Below are 19,891 nucleotides of genomic sequence, written 5' to 3'. Positions count from 1 at the left end.
GTCCAGACTCGATTATTTACACACCACCACTTGAATATAGCTGAGTTCGGTGTTAACAAACAGACAAACAAACCATACCAAGGCAGCTCCTAGCTGATATCTATCTATCTATCTATCTATCTATCTATCTAAAGCAGTTAAATAACGTGATTACATACATCGAATTTAGGCTACACTCATTGATTCTATAGGGTTCTACTCAAAGCCGGCTAGATTATCGTTGTTTATAGTCAGCTGCTGCTCTCTTCCAGATTTGGGGCGATAACGACATAGCTGCTCCAACCTTCGATATAGCTACACGTCTCGCTGCCAGGACGGACAACATCTACTTTTATTCCTTTGATTATGCATCACCTTCTGCCAAGGTGCAAGGTACGTACGTTGTTGACATTGATGTTGTTAGGTGAGGGGTGTATATGTGCTTTTCAGTATCATGTGATTGTGATTGTAAAATATGAATGATTATGGATAATACTTGAGAGTGAGTGTCAGTGTAAGTGGTTCTGTGAGTGGCTGAATAAGTGATTGGGGTTTAAAACCGCATTGGAAGCTGATATGATCTATTTATAACCCACGAGTGCTTGAGTGAGTTTAGTTTTACGCTGCTTTTAGCAATATTCCAGCAGTATCACGACGGGGGACACGTGCAATGGGCTTCACACATTGTACCATGGAATGAAGCTAGGGTCTTTGGCGTGATAAGCGAAGGCTTTAACCACTAGGCTACTCCACAGCCCCTTATAACCAACGAGATTTGCATTAAATGACACATTTGGACATATGACATTTATCTGACAAGGCTCAAGGTACGTTTGTTGTTGACATTGATTTTGGTAGGTGAGAAGTGTACATTTGCTTTTCAGTGGGACCGATTTGGGTTGCTAAATATGTAATATTATGGACAGTACACGTGAGAGTGAGTGATTGTGTGAGTGAAATAGTGATTAGAATTTAACACCGCAATATGATAAGATCTGTTTACAACCCACGAGATCTGCATTATACAACATGCATTTTTTGAACAAATAGGTAACACAACAAGTGGAAGAAAGGCTGAATATATTCCAAATAGTTTTATTGCAGAGTCTACATGTATTTGCAAGCGTTTTCCTCTGTTTACGGTGAATTATATTCTCATCAATAACTATATTACGTTTGGTAAACATTAATTTACCTGTTTGATAGTGGTTCACAGCAGTATGTGGCCATGGTTATGTTGTAGTTGTACTAGAGTTTCTTAACCATGGTGATGCTCTAAATCATGCATTCTGATTAGCAAAATTAAGATATCTAGGACGAAGTTCATTGCGACTGAACACTATTTTCTTTCTACCTGTAGCTGTCATTCATGGACGCGACCTGTTCTACCTGTTCGGTTCTCCTTTCTCTGGACATCCCCTGTACAACTATACGGAGGAAGATCGTCAGGTCAGCAGAGTCTTCATGAACATGTGGATCAACTTCGTCAAGACAGGGTGAGGAAATGACCTCCAAGTCAAATATATACGTGCCAACGTTTTCCTCACCATGTTATTCTGACATGTACATAAACCAAAGGTTTCTTATTGCGTTTTCTCCTCTACTTTACTTAATTTACACATATCTCATACGACTCATATCTCCCTGACTTAGCTAACACATGGCGTCGTATCCCGATTGCGTAGATCGATGCTCATGATGTTGGTCACTGGACTGTCTGGTCCAGACTCGATTATTTACAGACCGTCACCATATAGCTGGAATATTTTCTCTTACCCCTTTGCTTCTGCTTTGCTTATGCTGATACATAATGTGAACTGGGACATGTATGAAAAGCGTCCCTGTTGTGATAGTTTAGGATAATGAACATGACTAGCATTCATAAAGTTGCTTTAAATTTAATAATAAATGTCAGTGTTATGAATACATGTATTAACTGATGGTTAATTGCAAAATGTGAACATTATTTGACTCCTCTTTTCTTACAAACACGTCTATTTTTTTAGGAAGCCTTCGTTAACTGTCGAAACTGACCCAGTATACTTTCAACGGTTTGATAGCGAGATTCAAGCATACATGAAAATCGATGTGGTTGATGGGAAGACAACAATAAAGACAGCACACAAGCCTCGGCTTCGCCAGATGGCCTTCTGGAATAGTGTGCTGCCACAGATTATTGCTCTCGAATCAAAATCGATACAAAGTGAAAAAGAAAAATACGGTCTATTAACCTGGAGTTTAGCCATTGTGAGTGGAATATTGTTTCTGTGTGTCATTGCAAGTGGCCTGTTTCTGGTACGAAAGCATCGCCATTATTCACAAGCAAACTAAAAGTTAATAGTATGATAATATAATGTCATTGCATGCTTTCAACGGATGTAAAAAATATTACTTTGATTTCTTGGGCTGATGGTGTATTTGTCACTGAAAGACATCGTTGAATCATTTGTGTGTTATCCTTATGCCTGTTCTCATAGATTTCGCCATTTTCTCATAAATGATTTCCACGCAGTGAAGTGACCTGATCTCTATGCACAGGACCACACACCACCACAATACAATATATCATAAATGATTTCCGCTCAATGAAATGTCACAAAGGGTTTATGTGTTCCGAGAAGAATTCAACAAAAGACATATACCCCTCAACAACGTACACACATTGTTACAGTTTAGAACTTACTGTGATAACAAGCTTGTGTGTCCCCTGTAAACCAGCAACTTAAAACACAGACGAGTCTATAATATTCAATTGTCCATTTAATAAACAAGATTATAATGAATGACAGTACAGATTTCCAATACAATACTAGTGGATTACATTGTACAAGTATAAAATATTGGGTCACAAATCTAACATATCACCAAAGTATTGATACTCCCAATAAAGACGGATGTACTGACTGAAGATTGTTGACAGCTGTTGAAAGTTCAATGCAGACAAGGCCTCTTGAGTGGTGAAACATCGATCGATGTTAGCAGACAGATGAGCGTAAATCCAAAGTAGACCCCCCCCCACCCCCCCCCACCCACACATCATACAGTTCTAGAGAATTCTAGCAAATGCCACGCCATACCACTATCATTAAGAATCCCACCGTCTTCCACTGAAAATGACCCAGAAGCAAAACAAGAAGGGGAGGCAACTCCCCAACCCACTCCCAACAGGTTAAAATACATATCCTAATTTCAAGATGTGAGTTCAAATCCACACTCAGCACTTTAAACTTTTGTGATCCATAACAACTAAAAGCTAATTATTGTGACATTATAATTTCACAAAACCACATCCTCAACACACCCTCCCCTACGATTACAATCATAGTAAGGTAACTAACATAATAAGATGTCTAACATGAAAATCATCTTGCAGAATTACCATAATATAATGCAAATACAAACATACAGGATCACTAAGTCATTATGCATTTACAATCTGGAAACTGCATCAGCAGAAACATTGTCTTTGCCTATAATATGCCTAATCACAAGACTGAACCCTTGCAAAGTCAAACTCCACCTCATAAGTCTTTGATTCCTGTTCTTCATTTTGTGAAGAAAAGCCAAGGGATTGTGATCAGTAAACACTTGAATTGAGGAAGGAAGCTAGCAAATGACCTAATGTCTCTTTCTCAGTGGAAGAATAATTTCTCTGATGCTTGTCAAACGTCTTGGAAAAATAACAAACTGGATGATCAATTCCTGAATCTTCCTCTTGAATTAGGACACCACCTGCACCGACACCACTTGCAGCAATTTGTAACTTAAATGCGTTCTCAAAAGTTGATACCTGCAATACTGGAGAATTCATGAGTATGGCTTTGACTTTTTCAAATGCAGTCTGACAACTGCTATCCCACTGGAATTTTACCTTTTCCCCTTGACACCAGCAAGACCAGATGTGACTTAGTCTTAGGTAGTGGACCAACACAATCTATGATAATGCTACAGAAAGGTTCCTCAAACGTCGGTATGGGTTTTAAAGGAGCGGTAGGAATGTTCTGATTTGGTTTACCAACGATTTGGCATGCATGACTGGTCTTGCAAAATTCAGCCACTTCTGGTCTCAAACTGGGCCCAAAAAAGTGCCAAAATTTTCTCACAATTTACTAGTCAATTTCTGCAACTCAACATCCTCACCCTGCACACTAATAAGCTGCTCTCTAGAAAGAATGTGATGACCACCTGACAAACTATCAGACTCATCAAGAAAACGTGAAGAGTTATTACCCTTTGAAGATAGGTGAACAGCCTCTACTTCACAAAAAAGAATGTTCCATAAAAGTATTTGATAAATCATAAATGGAATCATTTGGCAAATAAGTCTTGGAAGAAATGCCTTTTGACATCGATCGAGTCACTGCGCAAGAAGGTAAAATACCCAGAAAATCATCCTCCAACTTTTAACTGAACTCCTCGGAGAAACAGTGACAATAGGATCAGCACCAACTTTCACCTCACCAGAAATCAGATCTGAAGTCAAATCAACAAAATGGAGAGGAGCAGAAGAACTGCCACCTACACACTGGAGCAAAACGTCTGAGTTCGCAGAAGACTCATCAGAAAAAGGCAAAATATTCTTCAAAATCAGAGATTGAAGAGCTCCAGTATCCCTCAAAATAAGAACGGGCTGTGGGGTAGAACTGTCTCCCAGAAGTGACACAGAAGCTTTAGAAACACAGGGCACATATTCCTTGCGAACTAGAGAATCTCGGATCTTACTCTCACAAAGAAAACTCCTCAGAACCACCTGGAAAGAAAGGCTTAGGTGCGATAGACACAAAAACATTTAGGGAACCTGCAGACTGATTTTTAAACTGGTGTTTGTAACATGCAGAAATCAAAATGCTTCTTACAATATGCACAAACGGGATCACAACCGCACACGGGATCTGCCAACATTGCTGCCTCATATAAGACGTCAACCTTATGTTCATCCAAATATAAATCTTAAGATCAGCTTGAAATCCTCCATCAAAACTAAGTGCCTCAAACCATCAAAATCTGCGACCTCCTTAGAAGCACACCACCTATATATCGAACAAAGTTTCCTTCTCCCTGGCAAACTCTTCAAAAGTCTCATTGTCCCTTTTATGAGCATTTCTGAAGTTCTGACGATAAGCTTTGGGCACTAACTCATAAGCTTCTAGAAGGGCCCTTTTAACAAGATCATAATCTGAGCTTTGCTCTATCGATGAGGCTGAATATGCTTCCTGAGTTTACCCTTCAAAACAGTTTGCAGTAGCATAGTCCATGACTCGTAAGGCCACTTGAGGTTTTCAGCAACCTTTTCAAAATGTAGAAAATGTTTATCTACTTCCTTTTCATTGAAAGGGGGGTACCAGTCTGGTGTGCCTTCCAATGTCGAAAGAATTTGATTTTGAGGGTTTGAGGGAGGAGAAGGATTTTCAACTCAATTTCTTTGTCAAATTCCAATTTTCTTTTGTCCAATTTATACTCATAACAATATTAGTGTGCCATAGTTCTTTAATAAGACTTTCAAATATGAAATTTACTATATTGTCATCAGTGATCACATTGTTTAACTCTTTTCATTATTTCTAATGACATTTGAATGAAAGATCATACATTCATGTCAGACAATAGGCCCGCCATCCTCACTCTTCCCTTCCTCAGTAATTCAAAGAAGATATCACAGGTTCCTTCCTCAGGGTATCTCTTCAAAAATGCATATGTTGAATATGAGTGAATCATTAATGGATGTATTGCACAATAGCGTTTGTGAATCTTCAGATAGAAATATATGAATCAATTACACAACAACTTCCATACATTGATAGGCATGGATCCACGAATTGTAACCATAAAGCGAATGGTAATAAAACGAAAAATATGATAAAATCAGCCTACATTAGCTATTTGGAATTCAATTATAACACAATAGCGTATATCGTTTCAAGTACCCACAGGAAGAATGAATAGGTGAGTGTGGTTTTACGCCGTCGTGGAAATTTGCTTCACACATTGTACCCATGTAGGGATTCGAACTGACGGTCTGAGGCGTGCCGAGCGAACACTTTAACTACTGGGCTACCCAACAGCCCCTGAACGAAACTGTATAGCATTGGTAAGGACAATGGCGTCAGTGTTGAAATATTGGACAAGCAGCAACAATTAACAAGCTTAAAAAGTTGAAAACCTGATCTTCACGCAATCACTGGTTTTAATGTATATTGTAATTTGACATAATAAAAGCATGGTCTTGCCCACTTTGTCTGACATAATCTAAATACCTTCTGGAAAGATTGCAATTACACTTGACTCAAACGCTGCTAATTATAGCGACAAAGCTGCTTACAATTGATAGCAATACATTCCTGACAACTAATTATTGTTACAACACAATGTTATGAACTGGTACTGGATCTTAACATAAACACTTTTCAATAATAAATGACGCTTCCATTTAACAATACAGAAAACACAATGAGTCGTGTTTTGTGTTCTGTCTGTCTGTTCAAGCAATGGGCTGCACTATGTCTAGATGACAGTTTACAGCCATAATAAATAATTTGCATTCCGTTAGACTATAAAAATACAAACACGTTCTAAGGTATTTGAACGTAACATAAGATGTAATTGCCACATTAGTAGTGCACTGACCTAGTTGTAATGTTTACTGGCACTGCATCAACAAGAGTATATCTCGATCAGCAGTCTTGATGTGAGCTGAGTCAGAGCGGACTATCGCGAAGATATTGAAGGTTCTGCTATCCAGCTTATAGATGTCTTCCTTTAGGAGAGTGTTTATCGGTGTTTCTTACTTGGCAACAATAGTGATTGCGTTTGAAGCTGAGGAATTCGTGGTACGGGATACCCTTTATGGTCGGATCAGAGGCAGAGTTAAAACTGTGCTGGGTTCCAAGAAGGTTGAACGATACCTGAGCATTCCCTATGCATCACCTCCTGTAGGAGAACTCCGATTTGAGGTGAGATGTATGAATGAGTGCCTGAGTGAGGGAGTTCAATTTTACGCCGCACTCAGCAATATTCCAGCTATATGACGGCGGTCTGTAAATAACCGAGTGTGGACCAGACAATCCAGTGATCAACAGCATGAGCATCGTTCTACGCGATTGGGTGTATGAATGATATGAACCGAGAGCCATGTAATATCAGTATGATTAACAATTTTTTATCATTACTATTTGATTAACAAGATTTTTTGATTTTTGGTTAATATCAGCAGTCTGTATCTGTCTACATCTATGTTATGAAAATGACATTTAAGAAAATAAATCTGTCAAAGCACAAAGTTGAAAATGACATTATAAATACAGCCAGTGCATGTTTTAGCATCACACCGATATTTGTTCTACAGAACCCTGAGAAACCAGTTACATGGAAAGGTATACGAAACACGAAAGTGCTTCCCCCTGCCTGTCCCCAGATATTCTCACTATGGAGTTATGTGTATTCACACCGTCCTGGATTCAATGACAGCGATGAAGACTGTTTATACTTGAACATGTATGTTCCGCAGGTATGTTCACATCACCAGTATCGTTCATTTTAAAAAGTTGATCTTGGGTCAAGGATTCTCTTTACAATGAAAACAGAAAGTACAGGAAAATATTTACCTCAAGTTACAGCATAAAAGTAATAAATCGCTTGACATTTGAGCGTTGTAACAAAATGTCTAGTGTGTGAAGTATTGGCTGCATAAAATTAAATGACAGATTCCTCGAAGGTAGATACCGCCATGACTTGAGAACATATCAATTGGTTGTTGTTTAACACCACGCTCAGCAATTTTCTAGCTATATGGCGGCGTCTGTTAATTGTCATGTCTGGACCAGACAATCCAGTGATCAACAGCATTATCACCGATCTACGCAGTTGGGATACGATGACATGTATCGAACCTGTCCACCCGAACTCGATCTTACGACAAGCCTATTCTAACCCGGATCTTCACGGATCGAGAAGACATCAAAGGTCCCGCCCTGTCACACATATATCTCGTAATGTGTACAATGCTGATGAAGGACCACGTTCCTGGTTTGTGTAACAAAAAATACAGAAAATGCAAAACTGCAGAATCCTGTTTAAGCCTACGATAACGAAACAATTGAAGACCGTCAATCACAGATTGGTCATTCGTAATATATGTATCAGTGAAGGAATCGTAGACCGATAGGGAGATAGGGAACTTGTAGATCGACCTTACACACATTGATTATCTGATACAATCAAATATTGATTATTTTATCTATGGGAATGTTCTTCCATCTTTTGCCATAAACTTTCGCCATATAATATGTCATATCTAATGCAGCGAGAATGACATTGCCAAAGTGTTGGTTCGACTGAAGAATATATAATATTGACGAATATTCATTTTACTAGTATATCACATGTGCGCACACGCGCGCGCACGCACGCACGCGTGCACACACAGACAGACAGACAGACACACAGACACACTTGCTCATCTGTTTCCTAGTGCATGTGCATTTCTGTTCAGATTTACCGATATTTTACTTGGGATTGAATTAAAACTAGTACTTTTAGTACTAGAACTAATTAGTCAGTGAATTGTCGTTAAATTATCGCAATCTCTTTTAACTCGAAACAGGAAATGTTTCATCCACTATTTTTGTAGTTAAATGATTTAACAGAGCCCAAACAAAAAAGTAAAAAGTAAATGGACGTTTCTTGTACCACAGGCAAACAGTAGCGCAAATAGTGTTTCGCAACAAAGAAAAATGACCGGTTCAACGGAGTGAAGGAAAAAGAATAAGCAGAAGTTAAAAAGAATCATGTTTTCTAATTTTACCATTAAACTGTTGGAGATAATTTTTCTTATCTCTTGTCGTTATTGTTAGAATTTTCGTAACATTTGCTCTACAAGAAAAACCCAAACAAACGCTTCGGGCGTAGCGGGTGAACGGAAGCAAGAGAGGTAACTCTTGACGGACATGTGATTCAACAAGTTTATTTAAAATTTAAGTCCCTTCACTCCGTTAAACCGGAAGCTGGTAGAACGAGGAGGCTAAGAACGATTTGATATGCCACGATGTAGCGCTTATAATGTTGAATGAAATAGTTGAACGTGGGTAATTATTAAATATGAGGTTGGAAATCAGAGATCACAACCCTGTGAGGAAATGGGCGTCTCCCTTTGATGGATTCGATATTTTAATTTGATATCAAAAATATTTTTCGAACCGAAGCGAGGGAATAACGTTGCCAACCTTTGCTTGCTGCGCTCGCACATTTTTTGTTGCGCAACTCTATTTGCGCTACACTTTGCCTGTGCATGTACATATACACAATGTTATTTTTTTCAAGACAGTAGTTATACAATTACATTATATCTGTTGTCAAGATAGCAGAAGATGACAGTAAGATGGCGGTCCTTGTTCACGTCCATGGTGGCGGTAATGCTGTTGGAATGGGAGCCATGTTAGATATGGACATCTTGGCAGCACAAGGGGAGATCATCGTCATCAATTTTAACTACAGACTGGGTGCTCTCGGTATGTAAAAGTCTAGAATTTTTACCTTTTTCCAAAACACTGATAATAATACAAATAAGTATGGACTTATTCTGAAACTCATACAGACGTCATGTTTAGGAATATTTAATATTTTCAGAACTCTCAGTTGTATATTACAGGTTTTCTAAGTGGTGGACAGCCGGAGTTTCCAGGAAACTATGGTCTGCTGGACCAAACTGCAGCGCTACAATGGGTTTCTCAAAACATTCATTTCTTTGGAGGTGATCCAAGCAAGGTTACCGTCGAAGGACACAGTGCAGGGGCCGCAGATGTTGGCTACCATATTGTGTCACCACTGTCAAAAGGTACATATCAGACACTTAGACAATGGCGCATTGCAAGGAGTTTAGTTTCTTTTACGTTGATGTTGCACTGAAAATTCGAATGATCAATTTCAGGATTATTCCGTTTCGCCATCATACAAAGTGGGTCACCAACAGCCCCTTGGGCATTTCAATCTCAACATCGAAAGGTTCTTACCAGGTTCAGCGAAGCTCTCAGTTGCAACAGTTCCAAGGATCTGCAGAAACTCAAGCAGTGCTTAAAGACGAAGAAATGGACAGATATAAGGGATAGACCTTACAGTCCTCATGTGAGTTTTGCGATGACCATTATATGCACCTGTTCACAATGTTAATATTCTTTATGGGTATATGACCCATACGGATAGTTTTGTCATGAACTACCTTTTCGTCTGGTGTTTGTCAGGTCTATAAAAGACTCTTGTGTTACCTTGAGTGGTTTTATGAATTTCCAGTGTGTTCCCTCGGGCATGTGTTTGTCCCCTGTAATTGACGGATTCTTTGTGGAAAAGCACGCGGACATTCTGTTTAAAGAGGCTGAACTGAATGGGGAAGCCTTTATGGCTGGAATAACAAGGGATGAAGGTACGGTGCTACATGGCTAGATGGTTATCACAGATATAATTTGATTGTCATGAATCTAAATAGCATTAGAGGGTTTTGCTACATTTCGTGGATCTTCAAGTCTATTTTCAACTCGCAAAAGTTTTCACACTTTAAAGCAAAATATTAAATTCTAGAACAATACAAGAACCAAGGAACTGTAAACCTGATGGTATTGAAAACAAAAATTAAAACGACCATGTAATATATTTTAAAAAGGCGACCTGCCACTGGCTGAGCAGGAAATGCTCACTTTTTCACAAATACCTGCATCTTAGCATTCGATCTAATTGCATCTCTGATTTAGATATGTGTTGATTCTGTCATCCTTTAGGGAGGTTTCCTGATATCGTTCGTCCCACTACGTTGGTAACGCCCAGAAATGTGAAACGCTTTATTAACAATAACATCGATTTAGGTAAGTATCTTATATAATAACTGAACACTTTAAGACTGATTTTAATGAAGTTTATGCATTGAATAAAATGTTAATGAAAATTTTACCCATAGGTCTTACAGTGATGACGTACAACCTTGTTGACCGAAAACAAGTTGATAACTTTCTGAACCAAATGTAGAGTCATGATTTTATTCAGGCTGCAAGTATATGTTTCTATATTTGTATTTGTTTGTGTAGTTACATGATAAGCCAACAGAACTGATACAAAAGAGTGTGAAACATAATATACCGTTACATTTGAAATTAGGTTTTTCTATTTCCAGTTACAAGCAGTATCATTGCACACGAGTACTACCCTTGGAATGACCCTCTGGACAGGAAGGCTACTCTTTTTGCATTCGGTGATGTAAGTATGCACTAAAACTTTAAGAAACGACCCCACATATCCCGTTAGCAAGAGCGCCCAACCATTTCTCTATGGTGGCTTTATGGTAGTTTATAATCGTTCGTTCTAGTCCACAAACGTTAACCAAAGCCGGAACCTGAACATCAAATGACACATGTCAACGTATCCAAATTACGTATTCGATCGATGCTCACGCTATCTATCTATCTATCTAAAGCAGTTTAATAACGTGATTACATACATCAAAGTTTGGGCTACACTCATTGATTCTACAGGGTTCTACTCACAGCCAGGGTAGATTATCGTTGTTTATAGTCAGCTCCTGCTCTCTTCCAGCTTTGGGGCGATAACGACATCGCTGCTCCTACCTTCGATATAGCTACGCGTATCGCTGCCAGGACGGACAACATCCACTTTTATTCCTTTGATTACGCATCACCTTCTGCCAAAGTGCAAGGTACGTACGTTGTTGACATTGATGATGTTAGGTGAGGGGTGTATATTTGCTTTCAGTATCATGTGATTATGATTGTAAAATATGAATGATTATGGATAATACTTATGAGAGCGAGTGTCAGTGTAAGTGGTTCTGTGAGTGGCTGAATAAGTTATTTGGGTTTAAAACCGCATTGAAATATGATATGATATGTTTTTAACTCACGAGTGAGTGTGTGAGTGAGTTAAGCTTTACGCAATATTCCAGCAATTTCACGGCAGGGGACAACAGAAATAGGCTTCAAACATTGTACCCATGTGTGGGATTCAAACCAGGGTCTTCGGTGTGACAAACGAGCGGTTAAACCACTAGGCTACCCCACCGCCCCTTATAACCCACGACATCTGCATTATATGACATAAATATTTGGACATATGACATATTTCTGCCAAGGTGTAAGGTAGGTACGTTCTTGACATTGATTTTGGTAGGTGAGAATTGTACATTTGCTTTTCAGTGGTACTGATTTAGGTTACTAGATATGTAATATTATGGACAGTACACGTGAGAGTGAGTGATTGTGCATGTGTGCTTGTGTGAGTGAAATAGTGATTAAGGTTTAACACCGCAGTGTGATATGATCTGTTTACAACCCACAAGATCTGATTTATACAACATGAATTTTCTGAACAAATAGATATATCACAACAAGCGGCAACAAAGTAAGGCTGAATATATTCCAAATAGTTTTATTGCAGAGTATGTTTGCAAGCGTTCCACTGTTTACCGTGAATAAATTCTCAACAATAACTTTATTACGTTTGAAAAACATTCATTTACAGCAGAATATGGCCATGGTTATGTTGTTGTAGTTGAGTTTCTAAATCATGATGATGCTCTAAATCATGCGTCCTGATCAGCAATTCCAAATAGTTATATTGCAGAGTTGGTTGTTTGTTTGGAATCGTATTTCACTGTGAATCAGACCCGTGAAGATCCGGGGTAGAATAGGTCTTCAGCAACCCATGCACAAAAGGCGACTGTGCTTGTCGTAAGAGGCGACTAACGGGATCGGGTGCTCAGGCTCGCTGACTTGGTTGACACATGTCATCGGTTCCCAATTGCGCAGATCGATGCTCATGCTGTTGATCACTGGATTGTCTGGTCCAGACTCGATTATTTACAGACCGCCGCCATATAGCTAGAATATTGCTGGGTGCGGCGTAAAACTAAACTCACTCACTCACCATAGGCGGATCCAGAGGGGGGTGCAGGGGTGCGCACCCCCTTTTGTGCTGAAAGTTTGTTAAATGACCATTGAAACTTGGTGAAAATGAAATGTGCACCCCTCCTTTTCTCAATAGTGTGCACCCCCAACCCCCCCTTCTCAAAAAGCTGTATCCGCCCCTGCTCACTGTGAATAAATTCTCAACTATAAACGTATTCCGTTTGAAAAACACTAATTTACCTGTTTGATAGTAGTTCAGAGCAGAATGTAGACATAGGTATGTTGTTATTAATGTTATAGCTCTAAATTATGCATTCTGGTCAGCAAAATGAAGATATCTTGGACGAAGTTCATTGCGATCATACACTATTTTGTTTCTACCTGTAGCTGTCATTCATGGACGAGACCTGTTCTACCTGTTCGGCTGTCCTTTCTCTGGACATCCCCTGTACAACTATACGGACGAAGATCGTCAGGTCAGCAGAGTCTTCATGAACATGTGGATCAACTTCGTCAAGACAGGGTGAGGAAATGACCTCCTAGTGAATATTGCATTGCAGCGTTTCCCCCAAAACAAAGGCTTCAAATTGCTTCGTCTCCTTTTTAATTTTTTAGGATGGTTAATTAAATCACTATTATTGTATCGCCACCAGATATCTAAATTCTGTTTTCACACAATGTCGTGTGTAAAGGTCGTGGGGAAAGTGGTTTCACAAGTCGTTTCTCTCATCCTTATTTTTCTGCTTCTCCTTCTGTTGGTGACTCTCTGATGCTGACAAACATATAGTGTGAGCTGAATAAATAAAGTGAACATTACGTGACTCCATTCTTGTAAATACATTTAATTTTTTAAAGGAAACCTTCGTCAACTATCGAAACAGATCAAGTATACTTCCAACAGTTTGATAGCGAGATTCAAGCATACATGAAAATCGATGGGGTTGATGGGAAGGGAACAATAAAGACAGCATACAAGCCTCGGGCTCGCCAGATGGCCTTCTGGAATAGTGTGCTGCCACAGATTATTGCTCTCCAATCAAAACCGATACAAAGTGAAAAAGAAAAATACGGTCTATTAACCTGGAGTTTAGCCATTGTGAGTGGAATATTGTTTCTGTGTGTCATTGCAAGTGTCGTGTTTCTTGTGCGAAAACAACGTCTTTATACACAAGCAAACTAAAAGTCAACAGTTTGATGATATAATGTCATTGCATGCTTTCAACGGATATAAAATTGTTACTTTGATCACTTACACTGATGGTGTATTTGTCACTGAAAGACATAGGTGAATCATTTGTCTGCCATCCCTATGTTTAACGGTGTTCTCATACGTTTCGCCATTGTGTTTTCTCATAATTTTGTCCACACAATGAAGTGTCACAAAAGGTTAATATGGACAGAAAAGAATTCAATTAAAGACACATACCCTTTCATCAATCTACACATATTAGTGTGTCATAGTTCTTCGGAGAGATATGAGATTTCAAATATGATGTTACTATATTATCATCATCAGTGATGTCCTTGTTTAACTCTTGTCAGTACTCCTCATGATACTTGAATGAAAGATCATACAATTAGGGCTCTCACGAGTCCAAAATTTGGGACTCGAGTACTCGAGGTGTCAGACCCGACTCGGACCCGAGTACCCGACAATTTGGATGCTTATCTGAAACCAACATTCAAGCATACACGTAGCTGTTCCAACTTCCAATCTACGAATAATGCAACATGTATATGTGAATCCAAACGTTCCTGAATAAAGCAATTGATATTCAATGTCATTGGAAGTATCTATTACCTTTTTATTTGCAAACAGAATGTGAAGGCAACGTAAGTGTCACTGTGACCCAGTTCTACGCGATCAATTATGTGATTAATGTTCATGAGCTGGGCCGGTGATATCTTATTGATTTAAACATATTTTTATTCATGAAGATGAATTGGGATTGGTGAACAAGCATTACTGCTTATATTAACACCGCTCCCATGCAACATATAATACAACATGAAAATGGAGGATTTGATGTCATCGATACTGACCATTGCATAAATATAATATTTTTAGAATGTATAAATATATACAGATTACATGAAATACAACTATTCTGTAAGTAGTCATAAGTTAGAGAGTTACAGTTGTGTGTGTCTCACAAGCCATTGTAGAACTATAAATCAATCATGAGAAGGTTGTTGAGTAAATTTAATTATTTTCCTGAGAAAATTTAAAGCGTTGTGTCTTGGTTATATAATCGTGGACGGATTCAACTATTTTCTGGTTTACACAGGGAGTAAGTTCTTTGTTTCCCTTAAGAATGGTATCCAGGTTATAACCGGTAGTGTAAAAATACATATTAAGTCTTATCCGAGTATAGTTACGGCAAGTGAGGAAATAGTGTAGGGCGTTTTCACTCTGATGTCCACAAGAACAACAAGGGCTGTCTATTAAATGTCTGTTATACTTATCGGCGTTTAGGTCGCTACATCCGAGCCTGAGGCGGCAGTGAACGGTTTGGCAAAAACGAGTGCCATAATTAAGGTCAAAGTTTGTTATGACTTGTGCCGCGAACGGCACCACATATAGTTCTCAGAGCATCAAGATGTAAATTTTCTAATGTACGCGATTGCTCAGAAGTACAGTTATCCCAAATATGCGAACAATAGTCAAAAATATTGGCAAGATATAGGATTTATACATAATATCCAACGTTTTACGTGATAATCGGTATTTAAAACTCCTCAGACAACTGATCATAGGGCGAACTTTACGTACAATATCATTAGTGTGATCATTCCACGTACAATCGCTTTGGAGTGTTAATCCTAAATGTTTATGACTTTTGACTTCTTTTATGATTGTTCCGTCCATGAATAGGTTCGGTTTTAGAGACGGTTTCGTTTTACGTGAGAACTGAGTAGTTTCGGTTTTATTTGGATGAAATGTAACCTGCCACTTACGGGCCCATTGTGAAATTCTATCTAGATCTTTGTTAAGACAGGTAGCAGCAACTGATGGATCGTCTATGATAACATATAATGAGGTGTCATCCGCAAAGAGACGAATGTTACTGTCAACATCACATACAATATCATTAATGTATATAAGAAAAGAAGTGGTCAAAGGCCACATTCGCCATATACCATGCAGTTAGGTGTCTTTTGAGCTTACATTTGGTTACTTTTTACAGGCTAAAAGATGCACTCTCTCTCAATACAATCAAAACGCTGAAAACCCCATATTTCAGATCCATATAATAAAATGGGTTGAATCTGAAATTAAATATCTTAAAAACACATTGGGTGGATATAGTTTCCAACTTTGTTATAAAAACCGATAAAACTTGTATTAAAGCCTTTTTTTCCACGTAAAAAGTTAAGTTATGTGCACATTTATTCAAGTTCATTCTGTTTGAAAACAAAAACCCTAAGTAAGAATATTGATCGGATACATTAATCAACTGACCATCAAAAAACCAGCGTTCGTTTCTGGCCACGGGACCGCCCTCCTAAATATCACAATTTCTGTTTTGCTTAAATTTACTGTTAACTTCCATTCTTTAGTATAACTTTCTAAGATATTTAATTGATTTTGTAAACCGACCACAGTATCCGAAACTAAAATAACGTCGTCAGCAAAAAGGAGCATTAGGACTTCTACAAGATCTGGGTACATTTGGATTCCATGTTTTCCAGCTAAATTGATATCGTGATATAATTCACTAATGAAGAAGGAAAATAGGAGTGGACTTAAGCAGCAACCTTGTCTTAAACCAAGTGGGCAATCGAAAAATCTGTAACCCCGTCTTTGCAACGCACACAAGATCGAACGCTAGAATACATTGATTTGAGAATGCTAACCATTTTCCCTCGTAAACCTGCCTTGCGTAAACACTGCCATAATTTAAAACGATTGACTGAGTCGAATGCCTTTTTAAAATCTACAAATGCTATGTACAACTTATGTTTTCTTTTTGATAGTGATTTTTGGACTAGTGCATACAGAGTAAATATATGATCAGTGGTAGAATATCCCTTTCTAAATCCTGCCTGGGATTCAGGAATCTTATCACGCATATTCGCCCAGTTTGATAGTCTATTGTTCAATATCAACGTAAATACTTTCCCAAGATACTCATTAATGATATACCCCGATAATTATCTGGATCGTTTCTGTCGCCCTTTTATGAAGTGGATTTATTATAGAGCTTTGACCAACTGCAGGGAAAAAATTCCATGTTCATACAGCTTATTGAAACATTTCGTAAGGAACGGCATAATTTCGAATTTAGAACACTTTTATCATTTCTATTATGATAAAGTCAGGTCCAGCAGCCTTCCCATTTTAAGATGATTTATCGCTTCTAGTATTTCCTGTTCGGCAATAGGACTGTCTAGTACAAGTTGATCTACTTCTGTATAATAGTCATTATTGGAATCTACAGTGTTAATTTCATCGTCGAATGTTGAGTCTAATATCTCACCGTTTGAAAATACATCTTTGAAATGATTTAACCATTGAGTTTTAGTTATGCTATTTCCGGACGTATTTCTTTTTTGTAAATGGCGGATACTTTTCCAAAATGCAGACGGGCTGTTTATAGATCTTTCTAACCTTTCTTGTCTGCGGATTCTCAAATCAAACTTATACTTTCGACAACAAGCTTTATACTTATTTCTACTTTCGCAATATTTCCGTCTATCATAATTACAACGAGTCACTCTGAATCTACGAAGATGTTTACGAGCATTGCGTCGCGCATTTCTACAATCTGTATTTAGAGTATTTGTTCGGTCTTTGCGATTGACATTTTGAGCATACAATTAGCTGAAGTCGATAACAGTTCCACAAAGTCATTTATGGCTCCATTTTACATCTGTATCAATTGTTTCAGTAGAATTCCTCCAAACGAAGTTATGTTTTCTTTCACGTTCGATAAGAAAGTGCTTGCAAAATTATCATTCCACACAAGTCGTTTGATATTTGTGGACCCATTATCATCGTTCATGCTATGATTAATATTGGGGAACTTACAAGTTAATTCAAGAGGTAAATGGTCAGATTCATGCCGATCCCCAATATTCAACCTGCCTATGTATCGGAAGAAATCGGGTGAGCATATAAAATAATCATTGACACTAGCACCTTGATTCGCACAAAATGTATATTCCCCTTGTAAATCGCCATATACTCTCCCATTAACGATAAACAATTGCAATGCGTAACATATATCTAAAAGTTTCTGGCCAAATTTGTTTGTAGATGTATCGTGAGACTTCCGATTTTCAACACTAACATCATCATCTTCATGAAATGGAAAGTATCTATGTAATATATCATCACGTGAGGGTGTTGAAGGGTTATTTGCATTACCAGTTCTGGGAATTTAGATCACCACACAAAACAGTATGTGAATCACTAAGTTCCGATTGTATATCTAATAAAAATTCCTCAAGAGTTTATCTAGACTACAACTGGTATCAACATGGTTGTAATAAGGAGCCTTCAGGTGGTATATATGTGCATATCAAATTAACATGCTTATCAATAGCAAATAAAGCTTTTGACATGTGTATACATATCAAATTGTCGATATCTGTAGTTATGAACTTACAAAACTTGCTAATAGACTGATGTATACACACGCACACACACCTCCCCGAAAGTCTGCCATAATCAGACAGTTTCACAGCTGAACTTGAAAAACTTGGTAATCAACCAACCAATTCATGTCGTAATCAAAGTCAACAAAGGTTTCTTTGAGAAGGCAAATAATATTAAATTTTCTAATATAATCTATAAAGTCATCATCTCCTGATTTATTACGAAGTCCGTTTATATTCCAACACAGAAATGAGAGAGTTTCGTTGCACAAGCTGTGTTCAGTGGGTGTAATGCAGGTGTCATTATTGAGCAGTACCCTGTGAGATACGATCCGGCCTCGGCCCAAATCCTACGGCAGGGTTGATTTCGGCCTCGCTTGCCGTTTCCTCGTTTGGGTGAGAACTCTGGTATCCCGTACGTTGGTGGATCCAGTAGCTCCACTGGCTGAGCGAGGTACTGTCACCAGCTGGCCATTCTTGAAATAGCCGACAAGGACAGAGCCCTGAGGTACTCTCCAGCTAGTACAGTTTTCTTGTCAGATTTAGAGCCGTTAATTGCGACCCGTTGTACTCTATTTTCTAAATAACTTTCAAACCATTGTAATAGTTCGCCTTGGAAACCATGGGTTTTCAGTTTATAAATAATTCCTCTATGCCAGACCTTATCAAAGGCTTTTACTTATGTCGCAGAAGACTGCTCTAACCTCTTTTCCTTCGTCAAGAGCTTTGGCTATAAAGTTGAACAAAAAGGTTAATAGATTTGTTGTGGAGTCTCCTGACATGAATCCTGATTGTAAATTTGTCATTAAGTCGTTATCTCTTACGAAATTGAATACATATCTAAATACACATTTCTCAAAGACTTTCGATACACAAGATGTGAGTGCGACAGGGCGGTAGTTAGAACATTCATGTACGCTATCTTTCTTGTGAATAGGTATTACCGATGCTTCTTTCCATGGACTGGGAAAAATTGACAGGCTAAGGGACAAATTGAATAATTTCGTAAGTATGGATGTTAGACGTGATACCTTATTACGCCTGTAAATGCTGTAATATGATTGGATGTGTCTGGGAAAAGAAACCAATCAATCTACTTCTCTTTCTTTGGTTTTAAGTTTGACTGCGCTTTCAAGATTATCTAATATTAATATGTCGTTGCAGTTATGACATATTAGCAACTTTTAAACATTCACCTGGACGATAAGTCAAATAATCAAATAACCTTAATCACGGTTAAAATGCGGCAAAACACGTTCCAAAGCTGGAAGATACATAGATAAAGCATTCATTGATTGGTGCTGCATTAGATACTAGTATCTTGTAAAGATGGATCGACTATGGAACTTAAAGAATATGTAAAACAGGATTGATGTTTATTTGAGACTTCTTATAGTGAAAACGGTTTGGTT

At 38.2% G+C, this 19,891-nt stretch overlaps 1 protein-coding gene across 1 annotated transcript in view; it reads left to right on the top strand.

Moving 5' to 3' along the window:
* Positions 1-19,891, top strand: part of LOC124265972 (neuroligin-4, X-linked-like) — a 68,066-nt gene that overhangs the window by 5,785 nt on the left and 42,390 nt on the right. Inside the window, exons 8-9 of the mRNA XM_046700797.1 lie at positions 11,132-11,214; positions 11,551-11,671. Coding sequence (XP_046556753.1) covers positions 11,132-11,214; positions 11,551-11,671 — 204 coding nt within the window. The remainder of the gene's footprint in view (positions 1-11,131; positions 11,215-11,550; positions 11,672-19,891) is intronic.

The sequence above is a fragment of the Haliotis rubra genome, unplaced genomic scaffold (assembly GCF_003918875.1).
Source record: "Haliotis rubra isolate DU_JTF1 unplaced genomic scaffold, ASM391887v1 Scf10, whole genome shotgun sequence".
Classification (NCBI taxonomy): Eukaryota; Metazoa; Mollusca; class Gastropoda; order Lepetellida; family Haliotidae; genus Haliotis; species Haliotis rubra.
Note: the sequence above shows the minus strand (reverse complement) of the source record. Positions and strands in the feature narration are given on the sequence as shown.